Here is a 25,084-nt window from a genome sequence, read left to right as displayed (position 1 = left end):
CATCTCTCAATACTTCTATTGTCTGAACTATTGTAAGGCTATCAATTCAACATCAAGATATATGATCACCTAAACATCCAAATATTTTTGTATGAGAATATTTACAAAATGGTGAAACCCACCTAGTACACTGACTGCTAGCATGATCTTTTCATTTCAAATATTCTAATTTGATTGTTCCTGCCTCCAGAATTCTACAGAAATGCACAAGTATTGACTGTTCACAGATGACCTTTTCATGAAGGTTATAATCCTCCCCTTCTTTTTTTATTTTTATGTTTTTTAAATCAAAACAATCTTTTTCATTACTCACATCTTTTGCGCTCCCTTGTGCTGCACTTGTGACTTGTTCTTCCATATAACTTTATTTCTACATATGCTAGGTTTCCATGCTTGTTACAGCAAACAAATGATGGGTGGAATGCAGACAATGCAAACATTCTCCCCCAGTCAAAAGATCTGGGTTAGATTCGTTGTTCTTTTGCCCACTACGCCACCCCAGTTTGGACCCAGCCATTAGCAAATCAGTCTTGACCCTGTGCCCCATGTGGACAGTCTAGACCAAACTGCCAGGCCAGGTCCTCCCTGAACCGGAAACAAGCATCCTGGGACTGGTTTCAGGGTATGTCACCCTTCTTCAGCCAGGCTAGCTTGAATCCAGTGGCACAGTCAGCAAGGGACCCACATATGAGCATACCCATCCCACTGAGGGCAAAAAGTGTTACAGCAAACAAATGATGGACAGAATGCTGACAATGCAAACATTCTCTCCCAGTCAAAAGATCTGGGTTAAATCCATCGTTCTTTTGCCCACTACGCCACCCCAGTTTGGACCCAGCCATATGCAAATCAGTCTTGACCCTGTGCCCCCTGGGAACAGTCCAGACCTAACAGGCCAGGTCCTCCCTGGACTGGAAACAAGCATCCTGGTCCCGGTTTCGTGGTCATTGTTGAAGTGAAGCTCCAGCTTAATTTGCTACAGGTTCCTTTTCCCTTCCATACATGCTCTCCATTTGCCCCCTTCCCATTCCCTGCGGGCATGCCTACACACTCCGTGGCCAAATGGCATAGTGAGTGGTTGAGTGTGGAATCTCCTATGATGCTGAAGCTCTATTCTGGTCAAGTTCCTCCTCTTGTTCCTGCCTGCAGAATTCTATAGAAATGCACAAGTATTGACTGTTCACTGATGACCTAGTCATGAAGGTCATAATACTCCCCCTTTTTAATTTTTTTTTATTCAAAACGGTCTTTCATTACTCACATCTTGTGTGCTCCCTTGTGTTGCACTTGTGACTTGTTCTTCCATATAACTTTATATCTACATATGCTAGGTTTCCATGCTTGGCATGCAATCAGTGGAGAGGTGCACATTTATTTTTGTTCTTCCATGCATGATTCTAAGCACATAATGGTCTGAGGTTCCTGGAAAATTGTTGAAACCGAGGCATACATCCATGTAATCACTACTTTTAGCAACAGGTACAATTGTATCATATCTTTAAGAATTACTGGCATGTAATAAGAAATGTGTAAAAACACCTCTCCAAACTCATTTATACCTTGCCACAAATGATACTTTTTCAACGTAATGATTTCAATACTTACGTCACCGAGTCTTTCACACATGAAATCTTCCCAACCATCTTCAGGAGGGCTCTCTGGAATAAAGAGCCAGTCAGCACCAGACGCCAAGGCAGACACCAGTGCTAGATAGCTGAATAAAGAAATATAATTGTATGTGAGTAACAATAAAGACATGGATACAAATAAACACGATCTTATAAAAAACTACTCATCCTGGTAACTATGCTCTCAAAAGAGAATCGAAGAAATTCAGTCAGGAGAAAAATGTGCGAAGTCCAGGGAAGTACATGTGTGCAGTATTCCACCCTTTTAAACAGGCGCTGTTCGCCACACCTTTATCTGTGAGATAATGTGAATACAGGACTAAAAGGAAGTCTGGAAAACTGAACTGAGAATGGAGGATGTTTGCTGGTAACCATAGTTATTGAATGACTCAAAATTCCATGGCGTGCTAGACTGCAAATACTTCGCTTGCCCAGCATTCACAAGACTCAAGAAGTTACTACTAAGGCGATGACTATGTAATAAGTGATCATAATTAAGGACCAACTCAAGATTTAGGCTAACTAGTGTTAAAAATATCTGTTTGTGTCAGCCTTGTAATAGAAGATTTTTTCTCAAAGTGCTTAAGAGTGTCATACATGAGAAGTGATTAAGAGGATAAAGATGCTAGGATAAGTTTGTTGCAAGAAATTGCGGCAATCCGTGTAAACAAATGAGAGAGTAATCTCCCTATTAATCTGATGTTACATTTTCCATAGGAGTTATGGAGGTACACCTCTGGGGGATAATGACTTGTTTTCTATCTAGGAATGCTACTGCAAAATAGATTATGAAATCAGAACTTATGAACGCCCAAAAAACACGTTAGAAAGCACATTATAATAAACATGATAATCTGAAACGATCTGTAGAGTTATGCAAAACGTATTTTCTGAACAATGTGAAATTCAGGATCATAGCAAGCTTGAACATTACAGAATCATCTTACTGAATGTCAAGAAATGCAACTTTGCAGGTAGCGTATTGGGGGTGGGATGGGTCAAACTATTAAGAGAGAGGAGTTATCATCTAAATTCCATTCACAATAAGGACTGACACAGTGATATAGATGTTTGATAGCAATGATAGCAATAGAATGAAGGATGGCATGACAAGCAGTGACCGATAAAGAAGGAATGAATTATACAAAGTTATGAACCTGCACTTTAACACGCTAATAATTAGGGACGGCAGCATCTCCTACTGACTGTTCTCATGAGTGTTCAACGGAACATGTGTGAGTGTAGGGCGGCATGTGTCCAGAGGCATAGTGAACCCCCGCTTTAGCAGCTCAAGTGGGGGTTGCCACTGGACCCAATGGCCTGGCAAAACGACAGACTGAAAAGTTTATTAATTTCATTTTGTATTCTGCAGACAGAAGCTCATAAAGGCGCATTAAGGGAATATCAGGTCAGCACTGAGACTGGTGGTCAAGGGCAGCTAAGTGAGGTAAATTGATTTAAAGAGATTATCACACGCTTGCTCTTTCTGAGACAGTGAACGCTTCCCAAGCTATGTTAAGCATTTCCTTCCGTTTTAAACCAAAGGGATGTGCTTGGGGATTGAAGCAGGCTTGCGCGTGGGTTGGCGTAATGTGGGGGTGAAATGCTATTAAGAATTGCTTTGAACTCTGCAAAAATAAGAACTCCGCCAGACAGAACGCACGAGAACGGCATTGCTGTCAAACAGCTGTTCAAAACGGGAATCGGCGTAAAGAGCACAGTTCAGCAAACAGGGATGGAAAGCTCACGTTGTCAGAACCCTGCTAATGCTGTATTGAAGGTGTAGCAGGAGCGCCAAGGGATGGGTGTCAAGCAAAGTCTGTGAAATGTACATGACAGGAGATAGCATTAAGGTAAAGGTAGCAAGTAAGGGGGAGAAGTGTGGGAGGGAAGCCGGATGGGGGCGGGAGAGCCTGGGAATGCGAGCGAGGGGAGGAGTGCAGAGGGTGCAGAGGCTGGGCTTGCATGCGACACGTCGGGCAGGGGAGGGGGCCGAGCGGCGATGAGGGTGTGAAGCAGCAGGGGCCTGGGGGAAGCTGGCTGGGGAGGGGGAGGAGAAATGAACAGATGTCCGTGAGGTGTGGGAGGAGTGCCTGATGCGCGTGCTTGTTTGTTCACGTGATTCACGTGAACTTCAAGAAAACCGCGGCTGAAAGCCCTTGGTTTGACGAGGATTTTGCCGACTTGAATTCTCGCTCCCTCAATGCGCTTGCGCGTATTGTAGGTCACGAGACCTAAAAAGGTTAAGGGAGTTAAAATGGCACTGTAAAGTGGTGTAGGGAGGCCCACTCGTAAAACATTTAATTTAGTAATTTGTTGTATATGTTTAAATGTATCCAGGTTCTCTCATTCCCCTAACAAATCCCCACATTTCCCAGTTATTAGATTGTGAAGATGAATGACATTGGCCTGAGGACATGTTCACACGTTTCTGCAGCAGTTCATCAGTAGCTGATGTGGGAAGCAGCAGGAAGCTGCCTCTATCATATGTGACTTGTAAGGAGATGTATGCTGTTCATGTCTGTGCTGTTAAGGAACGCCCCATAGCCCTAAGCAGGGAGGCAGAAGAGAGGATCCGTGTAGTAATATGTATGTCATGACATAAAAAAAGACCGAGTTAAGATACTGAGCCTTTGTTGCAGGGGAAAAAGCATAGGCACGATTATTTAAGTCCCATAGAAAAACAGCCCTTCATCTGTTCTAGGACTCCTGTAAAAACATTGGAGAGAGCCTGTAGGCTGGGCTGGCTATTTGTCAAAGATGGATGAAGAGTCACATTCTGGGAGAGCGAAGACTTCCAGTGTGTTGCCGACCTGCACCCGTGGCCTCTCCTCATTCATCTCCCAGGATGTGGAGCCTAATTCTGCCACAGGCGCCACCTAGCAGTTGACTCAGAACTGGTGAGGACCCGGAGAACCAAATTGCTTAATTAAGAGAAAACATCACAAGGGCCTGCACTGAAATATATAGCTTTCTGGAGATTTATATATCAAAGCAAAGCATTGGTAAACGTACTATTATTTACTATGAATCTCTTGGTTTTTCATAGTCGCATTGATTTCCCTGCAGTCAAGCAGGCATTTGCCACTATAAGAGTTAAGCTACAAAGGCTAGTGCGACACTACTTTTGATACAGCAAACAGAAAATTCTAAATTAAATCTATTACAGTTGGGGTGAATATTAGAAAAGGAAAATATTGGTAAAATGGAGTAAGGAAGTGTGATCTTGGCCACAAATGATAAACCAATGAATGTATTACCTGTTCACTTGGTGCTACAAAGACAATCTTTAGGAGCCGGCCATGCTTTGGTGCAAATCTGTATTACTGGCCGTTATCTCTGTAACAAAGTCAAGCCATAGCACGTTGTTTCCCCAAACTGAGGGATATCTCCTCGACCCAGAGTGAATGGATTTTTTAATGAGCAGTTTTTTTATTCTTCGGCAAAAAGCATTGCCATTTTCCGCCTGCTCTGAGCAGGCAAAAGGTGTCAGCGGAAATGCTGGTGGGTGTGGAGGCGCATGTTTGTGTATATTAGGGAGGGGTGGGGGATGGGGTAGGTAAGGACCATTTTCTGCTCCGCCTGAACTGCTCCAGGAAGTGGGAAGGGACAGGCAATGCTTCCTCCCGCATACCCTGTCCCTGCAGCAAATGTGATTGGCCTAGTTCTCCAGGTCTGGAATTACTGGGTCTGAAGTTTTCAGCCCTGATTATTTAGAGACCAGAGACTCTAAATTGCTACTTGATATATTTCACCCCTAGTAAGGTGGAACATCTGGATTCATAATGAGGGAAAAGAGGAGTAAGATGGAGGACCAGAGTCACTGCACCGGCTTGTATAAGGTCATCCTGCTTTAGAACAAAGCAATTTGATAGTATTTACTGCGGTTTATACTTTGTCCATCTGCTATGCAATACCCTGCTGCATGAAGGTAAGCTGCAATTTTACCTGCATGCCCTATACAGATGGGTTGAGCATTAGGAGGCTGTAATTATAAATAAGTGGGGTAAGAGGGGAAATATTCAGCAACATCAGATTCTTGTGGAACAAAAGGACATCCAGTTGGGGGCCTCCAGGAAACCGGTGCATTCAGTCCCCTGCCCTTGTAAGTTTGGATATCATGTTTCGAGGTGTATTCATTTAGGGACTTCAGGTGCCTTCACCATCTGGTTAACATCTGATGGAGCATGATCCAATGGGTCGGTGGCTCTTAGTGCAAGGGCCAGATGATCCGTGGCTTGAGAAGTAAGGGCTGTACAGTCAGCAGCTCCTGGAGCCAGAGACTGTGTTGGCCTTCTCAAGAGCCCAAAACCTCCGGCTGGAGGCTCCAGGAGCATGCCAGAACAGTTGCCTAGACTTACAGCTGGCTTGAACATTTGAATCCTTCCCCAAGCTGCTACAGCTTATGGAACATTCGATTTCCTTATAGAGGCACCTTGTCATCCACCTTGAGGCAGGAAGTATGGGCATTCATCTATGCCGCTAAGAAAGGGTGAATATCAACATAAGGAATAGTAAAGAATAATGAGAAATAAATATGTGTAGACATTGACTATATGGATAGGGATCTTTGAGTGTGTATTTAATGTGATCACCAACTCAGACCAAATGTAGGGTACCATTACCCTTAAGGGGTTTTAGACTTACATTTTACACACACATAGTCTTCCTACTAGATCTGGCCAAGAGAATCTTGCAAGTAAAGAGTCACTAGCGCTCTGGTTCATTGGGGGAGTCTGTTCTGAGCTGCTATCCTTTTTGCATATTTTAGTACCAAGGTTTTTTAGCTTCTTCTGAAGCTGGTGGAAAGTGAGGGAGGTATACTGTAACAGTCCTCTGCTATACTTTATCCACCTACAGAGCGGGCCTCATCACCTGAGCAGTCATCAGGAGAGGTGAGGTTTACTCCCATGAGATATTGGGTGAGTGTATAAAATTTCTACTGATATCAACACTGATTAAAGTGAATCCTTTTATGATCACCGATATGTAAGGAATTGACTGTGTATATACGACTAATACATCTGTAGTTCAGTTTTTTTGGGCATTTCTCTAGGAAAGAATCCATTCTTCGAATACTCATCCTACACATTGGAGCTACATGTGTGGTAGGATGAACCGTATTACTTATTATTTTTTCACTATATTTTTGCAGTAGTGTAATCTTTGGTCCTGAAGAAAGCCAGTGGTTTACTATCTCCCACAATGGCTGAAACATGTAGACCTTTCTAGTCAACTGATGATAGTTATTCTGACAAACTATCTACACACTGTTTTTAGTTTTGACACTATGATAAGCCTTTAATAAATTTACTTCTATTATCATGGTAGTCAATTTTAAATTGCACATATGATTTTTTCTCACATTCAGTATCACTGCAAAATTAGTTTTTCAGCACCACTGAGCTTACATTCATGGCTTGATCCATCACTAGTGGTTTTGAGTTAGGGCAGCTCACGATTGAATAAGGTGAGTTGCGCTACCATATACCAGTCTTTTCAAATCCCAGATGATGAAGTTCTGCCATTTGGTGGGCTGATGGGATTCCTTTCCAGCATGACACAGGTTTAGCTGCTATAGACTCCAGTTTTTTGCCGTATGTCACTTTATTGACAAACCAGTATTATCCATTTTGTTTTGGTACCCGCAGGAAGCTCCTGGTTGGTAACAAATGAATTGTTGGGGATAACAGACTTGACCTGTTGATCAAAGCAGAGATATGGCCCATCTGCAGAGATCACTCAGACTTGGACCACACGGTTAGTGTAGGCTGACATTTGGCTCTATGAGACCCATAGGAATCTTAAGGCTTGTGCCATGGAGGTGTAAGAAACAGATTGACCAGAGGCCTGCATTGAGGTGGAACTTCATTATAGGCGTTGACTCTGCCTTCACTATTTTCTGCTTCCTACTAAGAAAATAGGGTATTTAGTAGTACTGAAGCTACTGAAAGTGTTGTGACCAAAATAGCTTCAATCTTGCTTGAGCGACTATTAGACAAGAAGTCTGAGTGACAGGAGACACATTTTGCATTCCATTGTGCATGATGGAGCAGTAACCTTTTGTTGCAGGGCTTAGTATATTACAGACATCCTGTGTTTCAATGGAGAACCCCCTCTTAAGGCTCTCAGATGACGTAACAGGAGAGTCGAGAATAAAGGTAGCCTCCGGCACTGTTGGAACAAGCCTTGCAATGATGGGTGCTGCTTGTCAATCCCACAGGGAGATCTCTTCACTGGCTTATTAAAGGCATGCAGAGTGATTCTCTGACGTATGGTTACATGCTGCCAACTGAAGCTAAGACAAGTACTCAAGATCAGATTACCTTCCAGGGCTCCATATGCTTCTCTGTCTGGGCCCAGCAGAGATTGAGGACATAAGCCAGGAGGCTGAGCAAAGGTAGACTTGGACTGTCTTTTCCAGGCTGCCCTTCTTGACCGTTTTCCAGGCACATTTTGTGTTTAAGAATCAAGTAATGTGGCCCAGTAACTCTCCCTTGATGTTACCGAACGCATCTCTTCCTTTGTGCCTCATCACATCCCTCTCACTCTCACAGGTCCTCCAGTTTAGTGGAAAACACACAGAAATATTGAAGTAGTAGCTGTAAATTAGGTTTCTACAGTCTTGCAACTGGCATTTTACCTGCCCTTTTACCTGAATATTTTAGCATTAGAGTTTTGAATTAATTCCCCTTCCCATTATTTTCTTTATTTTATGTAACATTGCTGCCATTATTTGGTTTCAAGTTTAATGACATGCTGTGACAGTGGGATTATTGAGGCCTAGTATCAGTGTCGGCTGGAGACATTTGAAAGTGGTTGGCATAAAAGTTTGGTATGACTTTTATATAGCGATAAACGTGGGGCCCAGGCTGGGTCCTCCTCCAGAAGAAAGAAATTGAAAAAAGATATGCACATCTTCAACCACCCCCCTCACTTCACAACGTCCAAACATACACTGCATGCACATTTAAGCAATTTATTGTACTTTGCCCTGTGAATATTTTGCCATCTGTGCACCCTCTTCACAAACATTTTCACAAAAATGCAATTACAACTGGAATACGAGGACCATTGTTCTGTGTGCTGGGCAGAGAGACCAACCCACTGACAGGCACTTTGATTTGGCTTCAGCGTCGGAGCTCTCAATCAAAGCCCCTCAAACACATGCACAGCTCAAAGTATGCACGGAAGTAAATACAGAAAAAACACAACTTGATTAAATAGCTAACTCTTGAGGGAGGCAAGATTAAGTAAAACAGGAACCAAATCGCTGATATGCATTGCCTTAACGTTTTTAACACTCATTGTTTATAAATCAATCTATGTTTTTGGCATTTGTTAAGGACCTGAAGATCGGGCAAGTTTTAATGTCATACAGCACATAACTGTCTATTGTAAGCACATATCCCGTCTTTGCCCTTCACTTGGATATTTGTATCAACTTCACAGGGAACTAAGAACACTGGCCTGCTCGCCCTTTGCATCAATTTCACAGGAGAACAAATGCTGCAGCTCCACTTCTAACGGAGCCAGTGAAGTGCAGCCAGGGCCTGGGGTGTCGCAGTGGGGAAGGTTAGCATGGCGAGGGGTCTCAGAAGAAAATACATAATAGAAGATTAGCATTCTAACCCTTGCCATTAATGAAAAGAAGGCACCAAAACACAAGTGCACCGAGCTTGCATCCATTCTTATGTGCGACTAATGGGAAAGGGGGAGATCCATGCCTGTGAATGATGGACGGCTGCTCTCACACAGGGAGGGAGACTCCTAAGCCCCAAACCATGATGCCGACAGCGTCATTGGCCTATAGAGAATACTGCTATAGACTACAATGGCAGTGATTCATTATGAAGAGCTTTGGAACAGTAAGCCCTGTGTCGTGCGTCACAGTTTAGAAAGTTGATTTACTGCCTGGCTTAGTCTCCCGATTCAGAGCGAGGCAGGCCAGGCAGTCTGGGACAGACAGACCAGACTTGAATAAACCAATTTGTTTAGAGATACAATCAGATCTCTAAATAAATCGATCCATTTAACCCTTTAACCGCGGCGGTAATTCCGCCGCGGTGCGGGCGTTTCCGTGCGCGGGTGGAATGCCGTCGGCCAATGGCCGACGGTAGCACTGGGTAGGTAGCGTTGCCGTCGGCCAACGGCCGACGGCAGCGCTTAAGGGGTTAATATTTGTACAGGAATGTGAAGGAAATCATTTCAGTGATCAGAAATCATTTCCCTAATTGAAAATCCGCTCCTGCAGAGCATTCTTTAAACCTTTAGTTAAGGGACGTCCGATAGGGTTTGTATATGTTGTTTGTTTGATTTCTGGTAAGAAGCAGGGAATCGCCTTCAGCACATATTTCCATCTGGTCTGCAGAGTACTTCTAATCATCATAAAATAAACTTTATTTGATTCATTGAATCATAAAAGTAAGCATCATGCATAAAAAATCTTTAAAATTGTTCAATACGACATTTGGGGTGGAGAAATATTTAGATTTCACAATATCAAAATTTAAAACATGATCTTAAGCTTTCAGCATATTCTATCACTATCCGAAAATAACTGCATGGATTTAAACCCTTCAATCGCATTACCCGGATTTCCTAACACAATTCATAACATTTCCTAATTGATACTGCAGTTCTAATAAAACTAAACACAGCACTACAGATGGCAACTGAAGATAAAGATAATAAATAATTAAAACCCTCTTGATGAGAACTAGGATAAAATTCCTTAAAAATTGGCCTAATAAAATTGGCCCGTATAGCCTTATATAATGTGCAAAAGAGCATAAAGTGCATTGTGCTTTGTTGGGCTAAATTATTACATGGACAGGGAGTCAGTCTCTCACACCAGCTCACTGGGTTAGGAAAAGCCAGAAGAAAGTGCACTATGCAGAAACGAAACCTAGTCAGAAGGAAGCGTGATTGTGTATTGGTGCTATAAGATAGATAAAATTCCTGGTCTCTTGGCTGCCCATAAACTAAAAGCTAGTTGACAGAGTCAAGCATTCCTAATTCTTTATAATAAGCATTTTTTATGATTGGTTTCATATTAGCTGGTATGCTTTCGAGATTGTCATAATAATTTTCCAGACCAATCTAATTGAATGCATTTTTAACATAAACGAGATAAGGAATTGACAATACCTTTTCCAGGCTCATACAATCCTTAATGATCTCTCTAGTAAATGACAATTCCTCTGAAGACCACACTTTCCCCCATAAAATGAATGGGGCAATTTTAATTCGGTCTTCAACATAATCCACTCCCAATTCGGAGTGACAGAATTTCGTAGAAGAACTAATAAGGACCATCAATAGGCTTTTTAAAAATTTATTTTCCAGAATTTGTATCTGGCTACATTTTTGATAGCCCCATACTCCTGCCCCATACTCCTGCCCCATAAGTTGTAACTGACCGTCATTTTGAGTCATACAAGGTAAGCATTTCCGCGACCGGCTTATGACCCAATTTGCATGCAAAGCGGAACAAGCCCTCTATGATTCTACTAGTATGTTGGACCCTCGCTATGATCAGATGATCCCAATTCAGTTTATTGTTGAAGACGTTCCCCAGATATGTGAAATTAGGTACTTTGCCAACAGTATTTTCCTTAACCACAAATGTCGTTTTTTTTTTGTTTTGGGCCACACACCATGATAAAAGCCTTACTAAACTTTACTTTAAGATCCAGTGCCATCATAGTCAGTAAAAGCCATTAAAGCTTTTTGTAGGCTATTAGCAGTTAAAGTCATCAGTACTGTGTCATCCGCATATGATAAAAGGGGAACCCATTTTCATCCAATGCTCAGATGGTCCAGCTGCTGATCCAATAACAATTTCTCCACCCCATTTGTATATAAAATGAATAAAAAAGGGGGGCAATATGCATTCCTGTCTGACACCCTCAGTAGACGCAATAGACCTAGTTTTTTCGCCCCCTGGTTAATAGCTTATAGAGACAGAGGTTGTTGAGTGCAATCTACGCAAAAAAGTAATAAGTGCTTCCTCAAAGCCCATTCTTTCCATTAATGTCCACAACTTCACTCTATTGACTGTGTCGAAGGCACTAGAGAAGTCCATGAAGGTCAGGTGGATTAACCCACCCTTGGCCTTCATGTACTTACCCATAATTAGGGACAGGTTGAGACATTGTTCATTCGTTCCCATTCCCTTCCGGAAACCATATTTTGATTGAGATATAAGACCAGTCATTAGCCTAGGTTTCCCAACGGGCGAGAATTACCCTCCCCAGCACTTTACATGTTGCATCAATTAGGGATATGGGCCAATAGCATACAGGATCATTCCTGTTGCCTTTCTTATCTTTTCTGAATCGTTTTTGGCCACTATAGGTGTGGCAGGGTATACTCAGACATGAGTCCCTTTCTCACTGCACCATCAGGATTCAAGCAAGCCGGGCCGAAGACGGCTGAAATGCCAGAAACCGGTCCCCGGTAGCTTGTCTCCTTTCTGGTGAAGAATTGGCTTGGTAGTTTAGTCTGCCCTGTTCCCATGATGCACTGGGCCAGGGACAGACTGATTTGCATATAGCCAGGTTCTGAGCTGGGATGGTGCAGTGAGATAAATAACGGTGATGGATCAAGCCCTGATCTTTGGACTGGGTAAGAGTGGTCTGCTTAATTCAGACACTCTGTTCATCACCACCCCCTTTTCTGAATCGTTTTTGGCCACTATAGGTGTGGCAGGGTATACTCAGACATGAGTCCCTTTCTCACTGCACCATCAGGATTCAAGCAAGCCGGGCCGAAGATGGCTGAAATGCCAGAAACCGGTCCCCGGTAGCTTGTCTCCTTTCTGGTGAAGAATTGGCTTGGTAGTTTAGTCTGCCCTGTTCCCATGATGCACTGGGCCAGGGACAGACTGATTTGCATATAGCCAGGTTCTGAGCTGGGATGGTGCAGTGAGATAAATAACGGTGATGGATCAAGCCCTGATCTTTGGACTGGGTAAGAGTGGTCTGCTTAATTCAGACACTCTGTTCATCACCACCCCCTTTTCTGAATCGTTTTTGGCCACTATAGGTGTGGCAGGGTATACTCAGACATGAGTCCCTTTCTCACTGCACCATCAGGATTCAAGCAAGCCGGGCCGAAGACGGCTGAAATGCCAGAAACCGGTCCCCGGTAGCTTGTCTCCTTTCTGGTGAAGAATTGGCTTGGTAGTTTAGTCTGCCCTGTTCCCATGATGCACTGGGCCAGGGACAGCCTGATTTGCATATAGCCAGGTTCTGAGCTGGGATGGTGCAGTGAGATAAATAACGGTGATGGATCAAGCCCTGATCTTTGGACTGGGTAAGAGTGGTCTGCTTAATTCAGACACTCTGTTCATCACCACCCCCTTTTCTGAATCGTTTTTGGCCACTATAGGTGTGGCAGGGTATACTCAGACATGAGTCCCTTTCTCACTGCACCATCAGGATTCAAGCAAGCCGGGCCGAAGACGGCTGAAATGCCAGAAACCGGTCCCCGGTAGCTTGTCTCCTTTCTGGTGAAGAATTGGCTTGGTAGTTTAGTCTGCCCTGTTCCCATGATGCACTGGGCCAGGGACAGACTGATTTGCATATAGCCAGGTTCTGAGCTGGGATGGTGCAGTGAGATAAATAACGGTGATGGATCAAGCCCTGATCTTTGGACTGGGTAAGAGTGGTCTGCTTAATTCAGACACTCTGTTCATCACCACCCCCTTTTCTGAATCGTTTTTGGCCACTATAGGTGTGGCAGGGTATACTCAGACATGAGTCCCTTTCTCACTGCACCATCAGGATTCAAGCAAGCCGGGCCGAAGACGGCTGAAATGCCAGAAACCGGTCCCCGGTAGCTTGTCTCCTTTCTGGTGAAGAATTGGCTTGGTAGTTTAGTCTGCCCTGTTCCCATGATGCACTGGGCCAGGGACAGACTGATTTGCATATAGCCAGGTTCTGAGCTGGGATGGTGCAGTGAGATAAATAACGGTGATGGATCAAGCCCTGATCTTTGGACTGGGTAAGAGTGGTCTGCTTAATTCAGACACTCTGTTCATTACCACCCCCTTTTCTGAATCGTTTCTTATATATCGGCACCACCACAGCCTCTTTCCACGTAGTAGAGATTTCACCCACTATTATTGCTTTAAAAACATTTGCCAAAAATAGAGCCCATAATTGGAGATTGCCCTTAAAACAGGTCTTGGGGTATCCAGTCTGGTCCTGGGGCTTTTGCAGAGATGCCTTTTATCAGCGCCTCTTCAACCGCGCTGGCAGAAATAGATAAACTCAATTGGGTCGCAGTTTTCAAGTTAATAATTGTGTGGTCTTTTTGGTGTTGCAAGGATACCCAGTTTGGATTAAATATTTTCGAAAAATGGGTCTACCCAGGATTCCACTGTTATTGTTGATTCCATATTTTTAACAACGTCTGTAAAAAAAGGACGGTTTATGACTTCCCAGAAGTCCCTGGAATCCTTTAGAGGGCTAGCTCTCTCCAAGTCTTCCCAGGCAAGTCTTCTTAACCACTTTCATGCTGATGACGGCCCCCATCCGTCATGCATTACAGTGCTCGTGTGCTGATGACGGCTGGGGGCCGTCATAAAGCCATTGATTCTTTAAAAGCCTAGCACACGAGGAAAATCGGCCCAGCATGGAAGGGGTTAATTCATCCTTCCTGAGCCCAATTACTTGTTTATAAAGTTGTCTTGCCGAACTTATTAAGGCCTTATCATGAGGGACCATGTGCAAGGCTTTTTTAAGGTCTTTTTGGGTCCTAGAACACTCTGCATTAAACCATCTAATTTCCTGCGGGGAGTGGTTCTTCTTCACTACCCTAGTCAAGTTGTTGGCGACCTCTTTACAAAGGTCTTCAAAACACTGTATGACAACCTCCGAAGAAGAAGCCTAAGATAAACATGTCAAGACCTTTCCAGTATTAGCTTTGACAATACACTCTTTAAATTTCACAGCATCAATTATAGACCGTTTTATTTTCCCCCCTGACTAGGGTTATAATTAGTAGAATATTCTGCTTCCATTCTTACGTGTGACTAATGCGAAAGGGGGAGATACATGCCTGTGAATGATGGACGGCTGCTCTCACACAGGGAGGGAGACTCCTAAGCCCCAAACCATGATGCCGACAGTGTCATTGGCCTATGGAGAATCTGCTATAGACTACAATGGCAGTGATTCATTATGAAGGGCTTTAGAACAGTAAGCCCTGTGTCGTACGTCACAGTTTAGAAAGTTGATTTACTGCCTGGCTTCAGTCTCCCGATTCAGAGCGAGGCAGGGCAGGCAGTCTGGGACAGATAGACCAGACTTAAATAAACCAATGTGTTTAGAGCTACGACCAGATCTTTAAATAAATTGATCCATTTAATATTTGTACGGGAATGTCAGTGAGGCGCAACCCCGAAGCCCTAATTGAAAATCCGCTCCTGCCTAGCATACTTTAAACCTTTAGTTAAGAAACGTCTGATAGGGTTTGTATGATTTCTGCTAAGAAACAGGGAATCACCTTCAGCACATTTTTCCATCTGGTCTGCAGAGTACTTCTAATCACATTTGAAAGATGTGTTCTTTTCTGCCCACCAAACATGCATAAATTGTGATTAGGCTCCTTTAGCTCCTTGGTTATAATTCTGACCGATAGCTCAGTTGGCTGTTATTCGGACTACAAATATTCATTGTAGAGTGCGGGTGCCCATTTCAAATTCCTGACAGAAAACTTAGTGGGTAAATTCAACTATGGCAGAAGGAAGGAGTGTTTACAAGCAGATCCCATTTTAATGCCAGCAGGTTAATACTTCTGCAGCACAGAATCATTGATGGTCACACTTTTCAATCATAGTGAGGTCGTTGAATGGGTGAGTGTACCTGGTGTAAACATTTGTGAGTCTCCAGTGTGTCTCCGCACTCCCACAGGGATCAACTGGCCTGTCAGGTACGATAGCCCTGCTCCAGTCACAACCCACATATTAAAAAAAAAAAAAAAAAAACGAATTCCCTGGGCCTTTCAAGCTGACCCATCCAGGGGCCATAGATGGTCTGATGGGCCAGTCTAACACTGGCTTCCAATATTAGTGAGCTAGGTCCCTTCCAGCAGTGCACTGGCAGCATGGAGAGTTCTGTTGTATTTTAAAAAAACACAAGCCCCTTGCATGTTGCAAATGTATTTAAGTTAGAACAACCCGGATTCTGGAAATAAATAAAATACATAATTCAAATATTGCACTAGGGAGACTAGCGAGTGGTGTGATTATTCCTTGGGTCGGACTCCAATGTTGAGTGATCCCAAACAGCCCAAATCAAGCCTGATCCAGTTATTCAGCAAAAGCCTTGTTTGGCTTGCCAACCTCTAGACTGGCCACAGGCCCAAGGCGAAGTCTGTGACATGTGTTACTTATTCAGTAATCTGATTAAAAGGTTTTTAGAACATTTGCTTTCCATCGCGATCTCCGTCAAACAGAATATAGACTTACCGTTCACCTTCCGCACGCATTGCTATAAATGGTTCATTGTCGGACCCCTTTTCTTTAGAACAAGGGACAAGACAGGGCTGCCCCCTCTCCCCTTCACTTTTCCTCCTGGCAATGGAGCCCCTAATTGCACATATAAAAAAATGAAAACATCAAAGGTGTGAAATTCGGAGATAAGTGCGTCAAACTAGCCGCCTATGCGGACGATATCCTGATTGTAACGGAATCACCAGAATCTTCCATCACTGCACTAATGTCCACCATAGATAGTTACTCTTCACATTTAGGATACAAACTCAACCGGGATAAATCTGAGGTCAAACCACTCAATATTTTAACCACCAAAGAGGTGCTGGGAGACTCAGGGCTATGTTGGCAACCAGAGTTTGTGAAATACCCAGGTATTGAGTTTGGTGACTCCCTCATGGAGACCCTCCATCGAAATGAAAAAATCACTTTAAATAAAATCAAGACACAACTAGAGGGGTGGTCCCCCCGTTTCATTACTTGGTGGGGCAGGGTGGAAACCATCAAGATGATGATTTCACCTCTAGTTAATTACCTCATATCTATGCTCCCACTAACCCTCACACCAGACTTCTATCACAAATTAGACATGGCCATCTCTAATTTCCTATGGAAAGGGAAAAGGGCAAGAATCAGCATAAAAAAACTTCGCTTAGACAAATCCGCGGGAGGGGTCAATTTACCAGACTTTAAAAGATATGAGGCCGCTTTCCTAGCCAAACAAGGAGCCCACTGGCTCGCTCCCTCACCTGAATACACCCCAGTATGGCTAGAAATTGAGGAGGAAATTCTTGACGGTATCTCCCCTAGCGCGGCCCTCTCATCTAACCTGAACAAGCTGACCCACTCTAAATCAATATTTCATAACACAAAATCTGCTCTCCTAAAGTTTGATAGAATCCTAGAAAACAACATCCGGGGCTCACGATGGGAATCCCTTTGGGACAACCGTAACATTCTGTACAAGGGCAAGCCCATGCACAACGAGACATGGATCAAAAAAGGCATACTGTTCCCACACCAGCTGTACGCGGGGGCATACCCTATTCCCTTCAGCGACCTACAAATCAAATACGATCTTGCACCAATTGAATTCTATAACTTCCTAAACGTAAAAACGGCTTTGTCCAAAATCAAACTCTCCCCGACACCACCCTCACTCCCGCCATACCTTGCCAGACTAAACAGACTAGGACACCAGGTTTCCTTTCTCTATAAACTCAGCCGTCCCCAACAATCTGGCCTTACTGCCCCAATTACACAATTCTGGAATAGCCTTTCATCTAGGCCAATCACAGACTCCGATTGGACCAACGCATGGATATCCTGCACGAGACACAAAATCAGCCCTACACTATCACAGACAAAATACTGGCTCTTACAGAAAGCCTTCTGGACCCCTGCGCGATTATTTGCACACAACCTCTCCTCAGATGCCTTTTGCTGGAACTACAAACGCGCGGAGGGTGACTTGTCACACATCATCCTAGAATGCGACTGCGTGGCGCAATTCTGGGAGAAGATATTCGACTTGATCTCAAAGCTATTCCACATCTCACCGGTGAAAGAGCTCCCTTACCTAGTTTTCGGGTTCACCCAGGACCCATCCCTTGATGCAGATGATAGGGCATTACTTGACATCCTCCTCTCGGCTGCAGTTAAGACAGTCCTCAGCAACTGGAAGGATACCAGCAAGGCCAACTACGCAGGGTGGCTGAATTGGATAATCAACTTACGTGGAGCAGACAATATTACACTCCTTCAGACACCGTGGCGCCCTTCCACGAGAAAACTATGGTCGACTCTTGATAACTACTTCACGACACGTAAGCCACCTTAGATTGGCCCACACACCGTCCACGACCCACCAACATATGCTGCCCGACTGCCTTCATTGCACTCCTAGCCACCGTAGATAATTGTCCTTAATGAATGAGTAAAACGCTGTTGAAATACAATGTCTGTTACTGAATTGTTGTGAGTATGTGATGCGTGCTCTACTGTTCTAGGCTAGATGCCAGCCATGTACTTTTGTATTGACATTTACTATGATGTATTGTAGCGCACAGTAATTTTGATTCGTAAATTTATGACCCATATTACGCTAATGGACTTGCTTTATATATGTCTATGCTGAAACAGCCAGTAAAAAAAACTTTCGAAATAAAAAAAAAAACAGAATATAGACTTTGATGATTGGAAATTTAAATCAAGAGTAAAGAACATTTTCAATACAGTGTGGTTGAGAACCAGGCTTCACGTTAGAATGAATTCTTACTGCATTTTGTGTTAGTCTTACACAAAATACATGTAACCGAGATCTCGGATGGGCACCGGTAAAGCAGTGAGTGCTGGTATTTGAATTGAATTTTACCAGGTAAAGGCATGTGTGAAGTGGAGTGAATTATACATAGAAATGCATCATTTTACCAGATTAAAAAAAAATAATAATTCAAAGAGCAATAACCACCTGAACACAGTGAAGGACAGATGTGCTCGCTAGCGCAAGATAATTCATGATTTGGTCTTCCGCGCCACGAGGCACTGCTGACCTGAGCCACAAAATTGGGTGAATAAGAGCCACAGGGATACCCACAGTTATTATGGGCAAAAATGAAAGAAAGGGCAAAAGTTTGAGCTCCAGCAACGGATCAAACTAGTGCTTGAAGCTGGGATCCCGGCAATAGTGCACACTATTAATAGTAAACCAACAAAACCCTTAGAGACTGTATGGTAAATGCCCATGAAGGTATCCAAGTCCGTCCGATGAAGAGCCGTAAAAGAAGCAATAAATGAATAAGCTAAAAAAAAAAGCGCTTCTCTAAAGTTAAGGTTGCCAAAGCAAAGCATAGCGAAAAAAAACTTGTGTAAATTCTACCACAAGAAATAAAAAAATAAAAATTGGACAAGAGGGCATTGGCCAAAGTATAGTACCAGAGTAGCAGATTCAGATAAGCATCCGACAAATATATTGTGTCCTAAATATCGGTTAAAAAGACATCACCCCATTGGAGTTAGTAATAGAAAATGTATATTCAACGAGACAGTAATTTTGTAAACAATATTTAGGACAAAATATGTATTTCTGAATATGACATTCTGACATACAGCCCCCGGCAGAGTCAGCCCTTGTATTACACTTTAGAGAAAGATATCAGAATCTGTGACTTTTACATTATATATCACTTGTGTTTTCTAGCTATTTTATGTAGTATGCAATTTTAATGAAAAAGTAAAATATCCTTACCCACAGTGTCTGCCCATCACTTCTAGCACAAATGTCCTCTGGTGGCTATAAAGAGAAAACAAAGTGGATTTTAAACACTTTTCTGGAATATCTAAAATTACATTTCTTCCTAAGCCTGTTTTTACTTTTCAAAGCACAACAATGATTTGTAAATATAGCATCCATGTGTAAGAGGTCTATCATAATTCCGAGCTTATCAATTTAATTAGTTTCTCATGCACTGTAAATGCCAAAACACAAGTAAGCATAAGAGTACTAGGTGCTTGTAAGCAATAGAACATTGGAACATGCCACTTAAGTACTTCTTAATAATGCCCCTTGCATGACACAAGTGATGAGGCTGTGTGAATGATAAACAGGGGCGGCTCCTCCATTATAGCAGAGAGTCGCACCACTAAAATGCCCCAGAGGCGAAAAATAAAATGGTAATGAAATTAATTCAATACCATTTTATTTTTCTTCACCCCGTCCTGAACGGAGTGTTAGAATGGGGCCTGCTCAGCGGCAGCAGTGAAGAGGTGGGCAGAGGGCTGCCTGTGCACTGTCTTAAGTGTGCATGTCCCTTTGGCCAGCCATCTTGCGTTGCCTAGCCAGACATGCCACTCTAAACAGCCTCTCAACCACAGCTGGGTTGAAAGCAAGTGCAGGCATCCAATGTCCTTAGGAGCAGAGACAGAGGCCGATCCCTCCAATCCTGGTGCTTCTCTCCTGCTGGTCAACAGAATGAGAGAAGCACCAGGATTGGTTAAGGAAGTTGGCTGGGCCCTGACCTCACAGAGAAGAGGAGGATCAGTCGAGGAGGACGGCTGCTGCACAGTAAGTAACTTTTCATTTTAGTTATTTAATGTATGGAAAATATACGTGCTTGGTATGTTCCATTACCATTTGAATGCCTAAAATACCAACACCTCAAAAGTCCTGACAGCCCATTTTGCTTGGGTGCCTATTCACATATCCCACACAGAATACAAATGAAAACAAATTAAGAACACATTGTTCACTTTCCATATTTCACAAGACTCAAGAAAGACAGTGAGCCATTACTGAAGGGTCTATATGATAAAGACTACAGTCTGCCACTAATCTATGAAACCCAATGTAGATTTTCTTAGGCAAATTGAATACATATCTAATCTCCATTAAAGACAAAGATGAGTGAGAAGCCTTTTCCTCTTTACTTGACACAACAGCAAAAACAAATGTAACAATTGAAACTCGTTCGACCTCGGACCTGGAGAACTGGGTTGAGTCTCGTTAACGACGCTGAACATCCTGTGATTCTGGCAAATCACTTAATCTCCCTGTGGCAAACACGTATGAATGTCAATGTGTGTCCTCATGTAATGTAACTGGTGCTATGTAAAGCGCTCTGATACCCGCTTCGTTTGCGGGTCAAGTTCGCGCTATATAAAACTCAGCAAAAAGAAAATGCTGGGAGAAAATCCCTCTTTCTTGAATGCTGCAGGTAGGAACCAAAAAACACCGTCTGAACCTCAGTTTGGAAGTGAAGTTGGGCGATGTCAGCAAAAGAAATTATGAGAAAGCCATAATCCTCTGGGAAAACCTTGCTTTGGCAAAGTGTGAACCGCAAACTGAAATAGGATGGATTCGATATCAGATGCAATAGAATAATAATGCTCTTCTCTGATGCTTTATTCCAAGACAATCCAGGACCAGTTAGATGTAAGAACATCTACCAGCTTTCTCCAGCCGAGAAGGCTTTCAAAGGCGTGGCACTGCCGACTGGGAAAGCAACAAAGATAGAAGCGTCCACACTAGCTTATTGCATAAAACGTTCCTGATCAAAGTTGGCGCTAATAAATAAATAAAATAAAATGTACTTTGCTCTGCTAGTGAGAAGGAAACAAAGTGCTTTTGCCGAGGAAAGGCCACCGCTAATGCCCAAGTCTCAAACTGCTGCTACACTTTGGTGTGAGCATCATAAATTCTGACAAAATGGCCTGATTAAATTAGAATGTTTTTCTCAACCCATGAGTAAATCGAATTGGCAAACACAACTTTTGATATTTAAGAGTGGGCAGAGTTTGAATGCACATTTCTCTCAATAATTTAGAGGCCCGCAGCTTTTTGATCTATGATGTCCAAACACCCATCATGGGCTCTATGAGCTGGTAGAAGAGACTGGTGATCTCGGGAAACATCCGGTATGTAACTTTCATTTTATTAAAATAAGCAAAATAAATAAATGCCTGTGTTTCATCAGCTTCAGTGGTCTAAGAGTCTTACAGTGCACCAGATAAATCAGAGAAGCAAGAATAGGTATAAGCATTTGGTGTTAAGGACATCCATGAGTTCTGTATGAAGGTGGGTGTTGGAATACCTAACAAGGAGAGACAAAGTTTCAAGATATTAGAGAAAAATCAATGACTCGTTGATTGATGAAAGATGATCCGCCATCAGGCTTGAATTATCACGTGTTCAGGGGTCTGGTGTGTTGGCCTAACTTTATAGTCAAAGCTTCAGTAGGTCTACTATCAGTCGTCTCAAGTGTTGCTTCAAGGAAGGCCCTGAAATGGAATGACCGAGGAAGAGGTTAATTAGGCGGACACCCTGTTGGGAGAAGGGGGGTACTTGGCAGCCCCCAGTTTTCGGACTAGATGGCTTTGAGCCCTGGTACACCTGGGAAGGCATTGGTATTACTACATTGGGGGATGGTCATCACATATCAATACAAACGCAGCTCTGAGCGCTGAATTCGGACTGATGAGATCATATTTTTTTTGTTTCCCCCAGAAACACCAGGCTCTGGAGCCCTACAAGGAGACCCTAACCCCCATCCCAGATTTCAGTCCAACTGAAGATAAACTGGTTTCAAAGATGAAAACAGCATAATACACCCGACTCACTTAAAACACTGGTGAGGGAGAGATAAAGAGAGAGGGATGGTCGGTGGACCTTGGAATGCTGGAGGATAATGATTGGCTTGAGGCCAAAATGGTGGATAGGACCGTAGCAAATTCTGCCAGTCTTTGGCTGGTCCACTTCAAATATTTCCACTGCATTTACTACACCCCAGAATGCCTGCAATAATTGAAGTGACCTCCCACAGATGCATGTACTAGATGTAACCTTTTTAGAGCCGGCTTTAGGGCAGTGCGACTGGTGCGGCCGCACTGGGCGCTGACCTGTAGAGGAGGGCACTGTGACCTCAGGGGGTGCGGTGTTTAGCAATATCTTATGATATGTGAGAGGAGGAACACTTTTGCCTGGTGGAAGTGAGAGAATCTGAGGAGGCTGTGAGGGGACGTAGGGGCGCCAAAAGATTGTCGCACCGGGGCCACCAGCGCTACAGCCGGCCCTGTAACCTTTAGACAGGTATGTTCTTTCATATGACCTGAAAATACCTGCCCATTAAGGCTTACTAGACAAGAGTTCATGCCACTTTACAAAGTCCTTTGTATACCGATCACACTTGACCCCAGGAGCTTTCTCCTGGACATAATTCAGGATTGGGAGAGGGGAAAAAGAGAGAAGTTATTGTTCCATGTAGGTTACAAGAGCTATTGTTAGATATTAAAGACCATCCGCTGCCCTAAAGACTGAGGACTGGGTTTGAGGTAAGGATAAATGCATCTTAGCTGACAAATCAATATTATAAAGGCAATAGGGGGCCCGGGAAGGTATAGGATAATTTGGGGCAAATCGCTACATTATCTTCAAGTTTGGTTACCTCACAAAATTTGAATTTGATCTCAGTATACCATGGTATGGACTGTGTATGTATAACTATATTGCTTATACATTTAAAAAAAGTAGGAAGCTGGCTCTGTATATACTATACCAAAAGGAGGTACAGTGTACACAGAGTCCAGTGGAACCCCAAAGGTAGGTAAAAGTAGATAGCACCTTCCTCTCTATTTGTGGAAGTCTGGGCAAGCAGTAAGGCTTTATCAGAGGGTAGTGTTAAGCATTTGTTGAACACACTCAATCAAAAAATGATGGCACACACTCAAAGACTTAACTCAGACCAACTTGATTTGTATAAAAATATTATTTAGTTGTATTTATGCCCTAGAACCAAGCAAGCCTTGCACAGGTAGGTGTAAATGATAATTTGCAAGGCAGGTTGAACAATACAAGCAAGCTGAATTAAAATGACTGTTACAGGTTTTAAAATGCTTTCAATACAGTGGAAATTACTGTTAGATTACTTTGGATTGCTTTACAGATTACTTTTTCTACTCAGTGTGATATACCTAGATATCACACTGGGACATTTCCTAGAGAAAAGATAAGTAAGCAGTTTTTAGTTATTTGCAGTTTTTTAAAGTTCCATACAAAACCAACTCCACACTTACAACAATTTTTAGGAAAAACAGTCAACGTATTCCTATGGAGAAAAATGAGGTTAAGGGTTTGCAGGTAAGTACAAGTTTGTGGGAGTTGATATTCTGGGGTTAGAACCAGGGTTACCCCAGTGTCGAGGATACACTCTCAAAGCACCCTCCGCGGCACTAGGGCGGCCGAGTGCAGAGTGCTGAGGCCCAATGTTGTCCAATGGGGGATAAGGGGCCTCCGGTTGGTGACTGCTCACGAGCAGGCCACAAGGTTGTGGGAGCAAAGCTCCTGGGGTTTAGCTCAGGGCAAAAGGGGATCCGTTTTAGCACACAAAGTACACCCAATGCGGCAGCCAGTTGTAGGGTGCGGGTTTGCTGTTGGACGCCCTCTTGATTTCAATGGGGATTCTCTGGTTTCAACAAAGACTGAGGGCTTGGTGACGGAGATCTTCTGGAGGTGACCACCGGTTGGAGAATTAAGTTGGGATGCCAGGGGATGCTGGAAAACTGTCGGTTGGGCCACCCAAGGCCGAGGAACTTCGGGAGAAGGGGTATCTTTAGGTGTTGGGTTTTCCTTACCAGCTCTGGTCGCAGTCTGGGGGATCCTCCAGAAAGAGGCTGCAGGCTGCGCTGGGAGAGTCGAGGCTGGTCAGAGATCACCAGATGTCAGGTCAGGATCACCAGGGAGACCTCCTCGTGGTGTTGACGACTCGAACTCGGCCCGGGGTCTTCGGGTGCAGAGTGGTGAAGACTCGCGGATTTGGTCGGAGCCAGAGACTGTGGGTGAGCAAATCAGGTGGTCACTGGAGACAGAGTCATTCTGTGGAAGGCAGGGCAGGTCCTTGGGGTTCTTGAGGTTGCTGGCTACAGGATACACCGAGATTTTGCTTCTGCAGGTTCGAGGTGGGGACAGGCTGGTAGTGCTGGGGCCAAGTCAGTGGGCGTCCTACTCTTCTTAGCTTTAGCACTGCTTCTTCGGTCCCTCTTTTCTTCTAAGCAGGTTCTTGTCTGAGGCAGCAAGATTCAGGGTTGCCCCTAAAAATTTGATTTTGGGGCGTTACACGTAGGTAAAGGTTGGGACCAATGGGTTCCTTCCTTGGGATGGAAACACCCCTTATTATGCCACCCTCCAGTGGGAGGGGGGCATATGCCTCACTCTGGTTGGCTGGGTCCCCCATCTGCAAGATGGCAGGGACAGAGTTGTGCTTCACCTGAGGGGTGGGGTTGGCAAAGGTGGGCACACCTCCCTTCCTCACTTGTTTTTTCCGCTGATTCTCCCGCCCAAAGTGGTGGTTCGAACAGGTGGGGGCCAGTTGTTGGAAGCAGCAAAAGACCTGGGGTAGCTCACAAAGGCAGCAAGCCTTTGACGCTTCTCCTTCGTGGACCCTGCCCATCCGGAGGGAGGAGG

The 25,084-nt window shown here is 43.7% G+C and overlaps 1 protein-coding gene across 1 annotated transcript in view; it reads right to left on the bottom strand.

The window, feature by feature from the left end:
- The window catches only part of PFKL (phosphofructokinase, liver type), a 293,377-nt gene that overhangs the window by 189,651 nt on the left and 78,642 nt on the right, over positions 1-25,084 (bottom strand). The window contains exons 6-7 of the mRNA XM_086955453.1: positions 19,379-19,423; positions 1,606-1,714 (exon numbers count right to left, since the gene is read on the bottom strand). Coding sequence (XP_086811579.1) covers positions 1,606-1,714; positions 19,379-19,423 — 154 coding nt within the window. The remainder of the gene's footprint in view (positions 1-1,605; positions 1,715-19,378; positions 19,424-25,084) is intronic.

This window comes from Lissotriton vulgaris, chromosome 2_1 (genome assembly GCF_964263255.1).
Source record: "Lissotriton vulgaris chromosome 2_1, aLisVul1.2, whole genome shotgun sequence".
Classification (NCBI taxonomy): Eukaryota; Metazoa; Chordata; class Amphibia; order Caudata; family Salamandridae; genus Lissotriton; species Lissotriton vulgaris.
The sequence above is the reverse complement of the archived record's forward strand: the minus strand, read 5'-3'. Positions and strand labels throughout refer to the sequence as shown.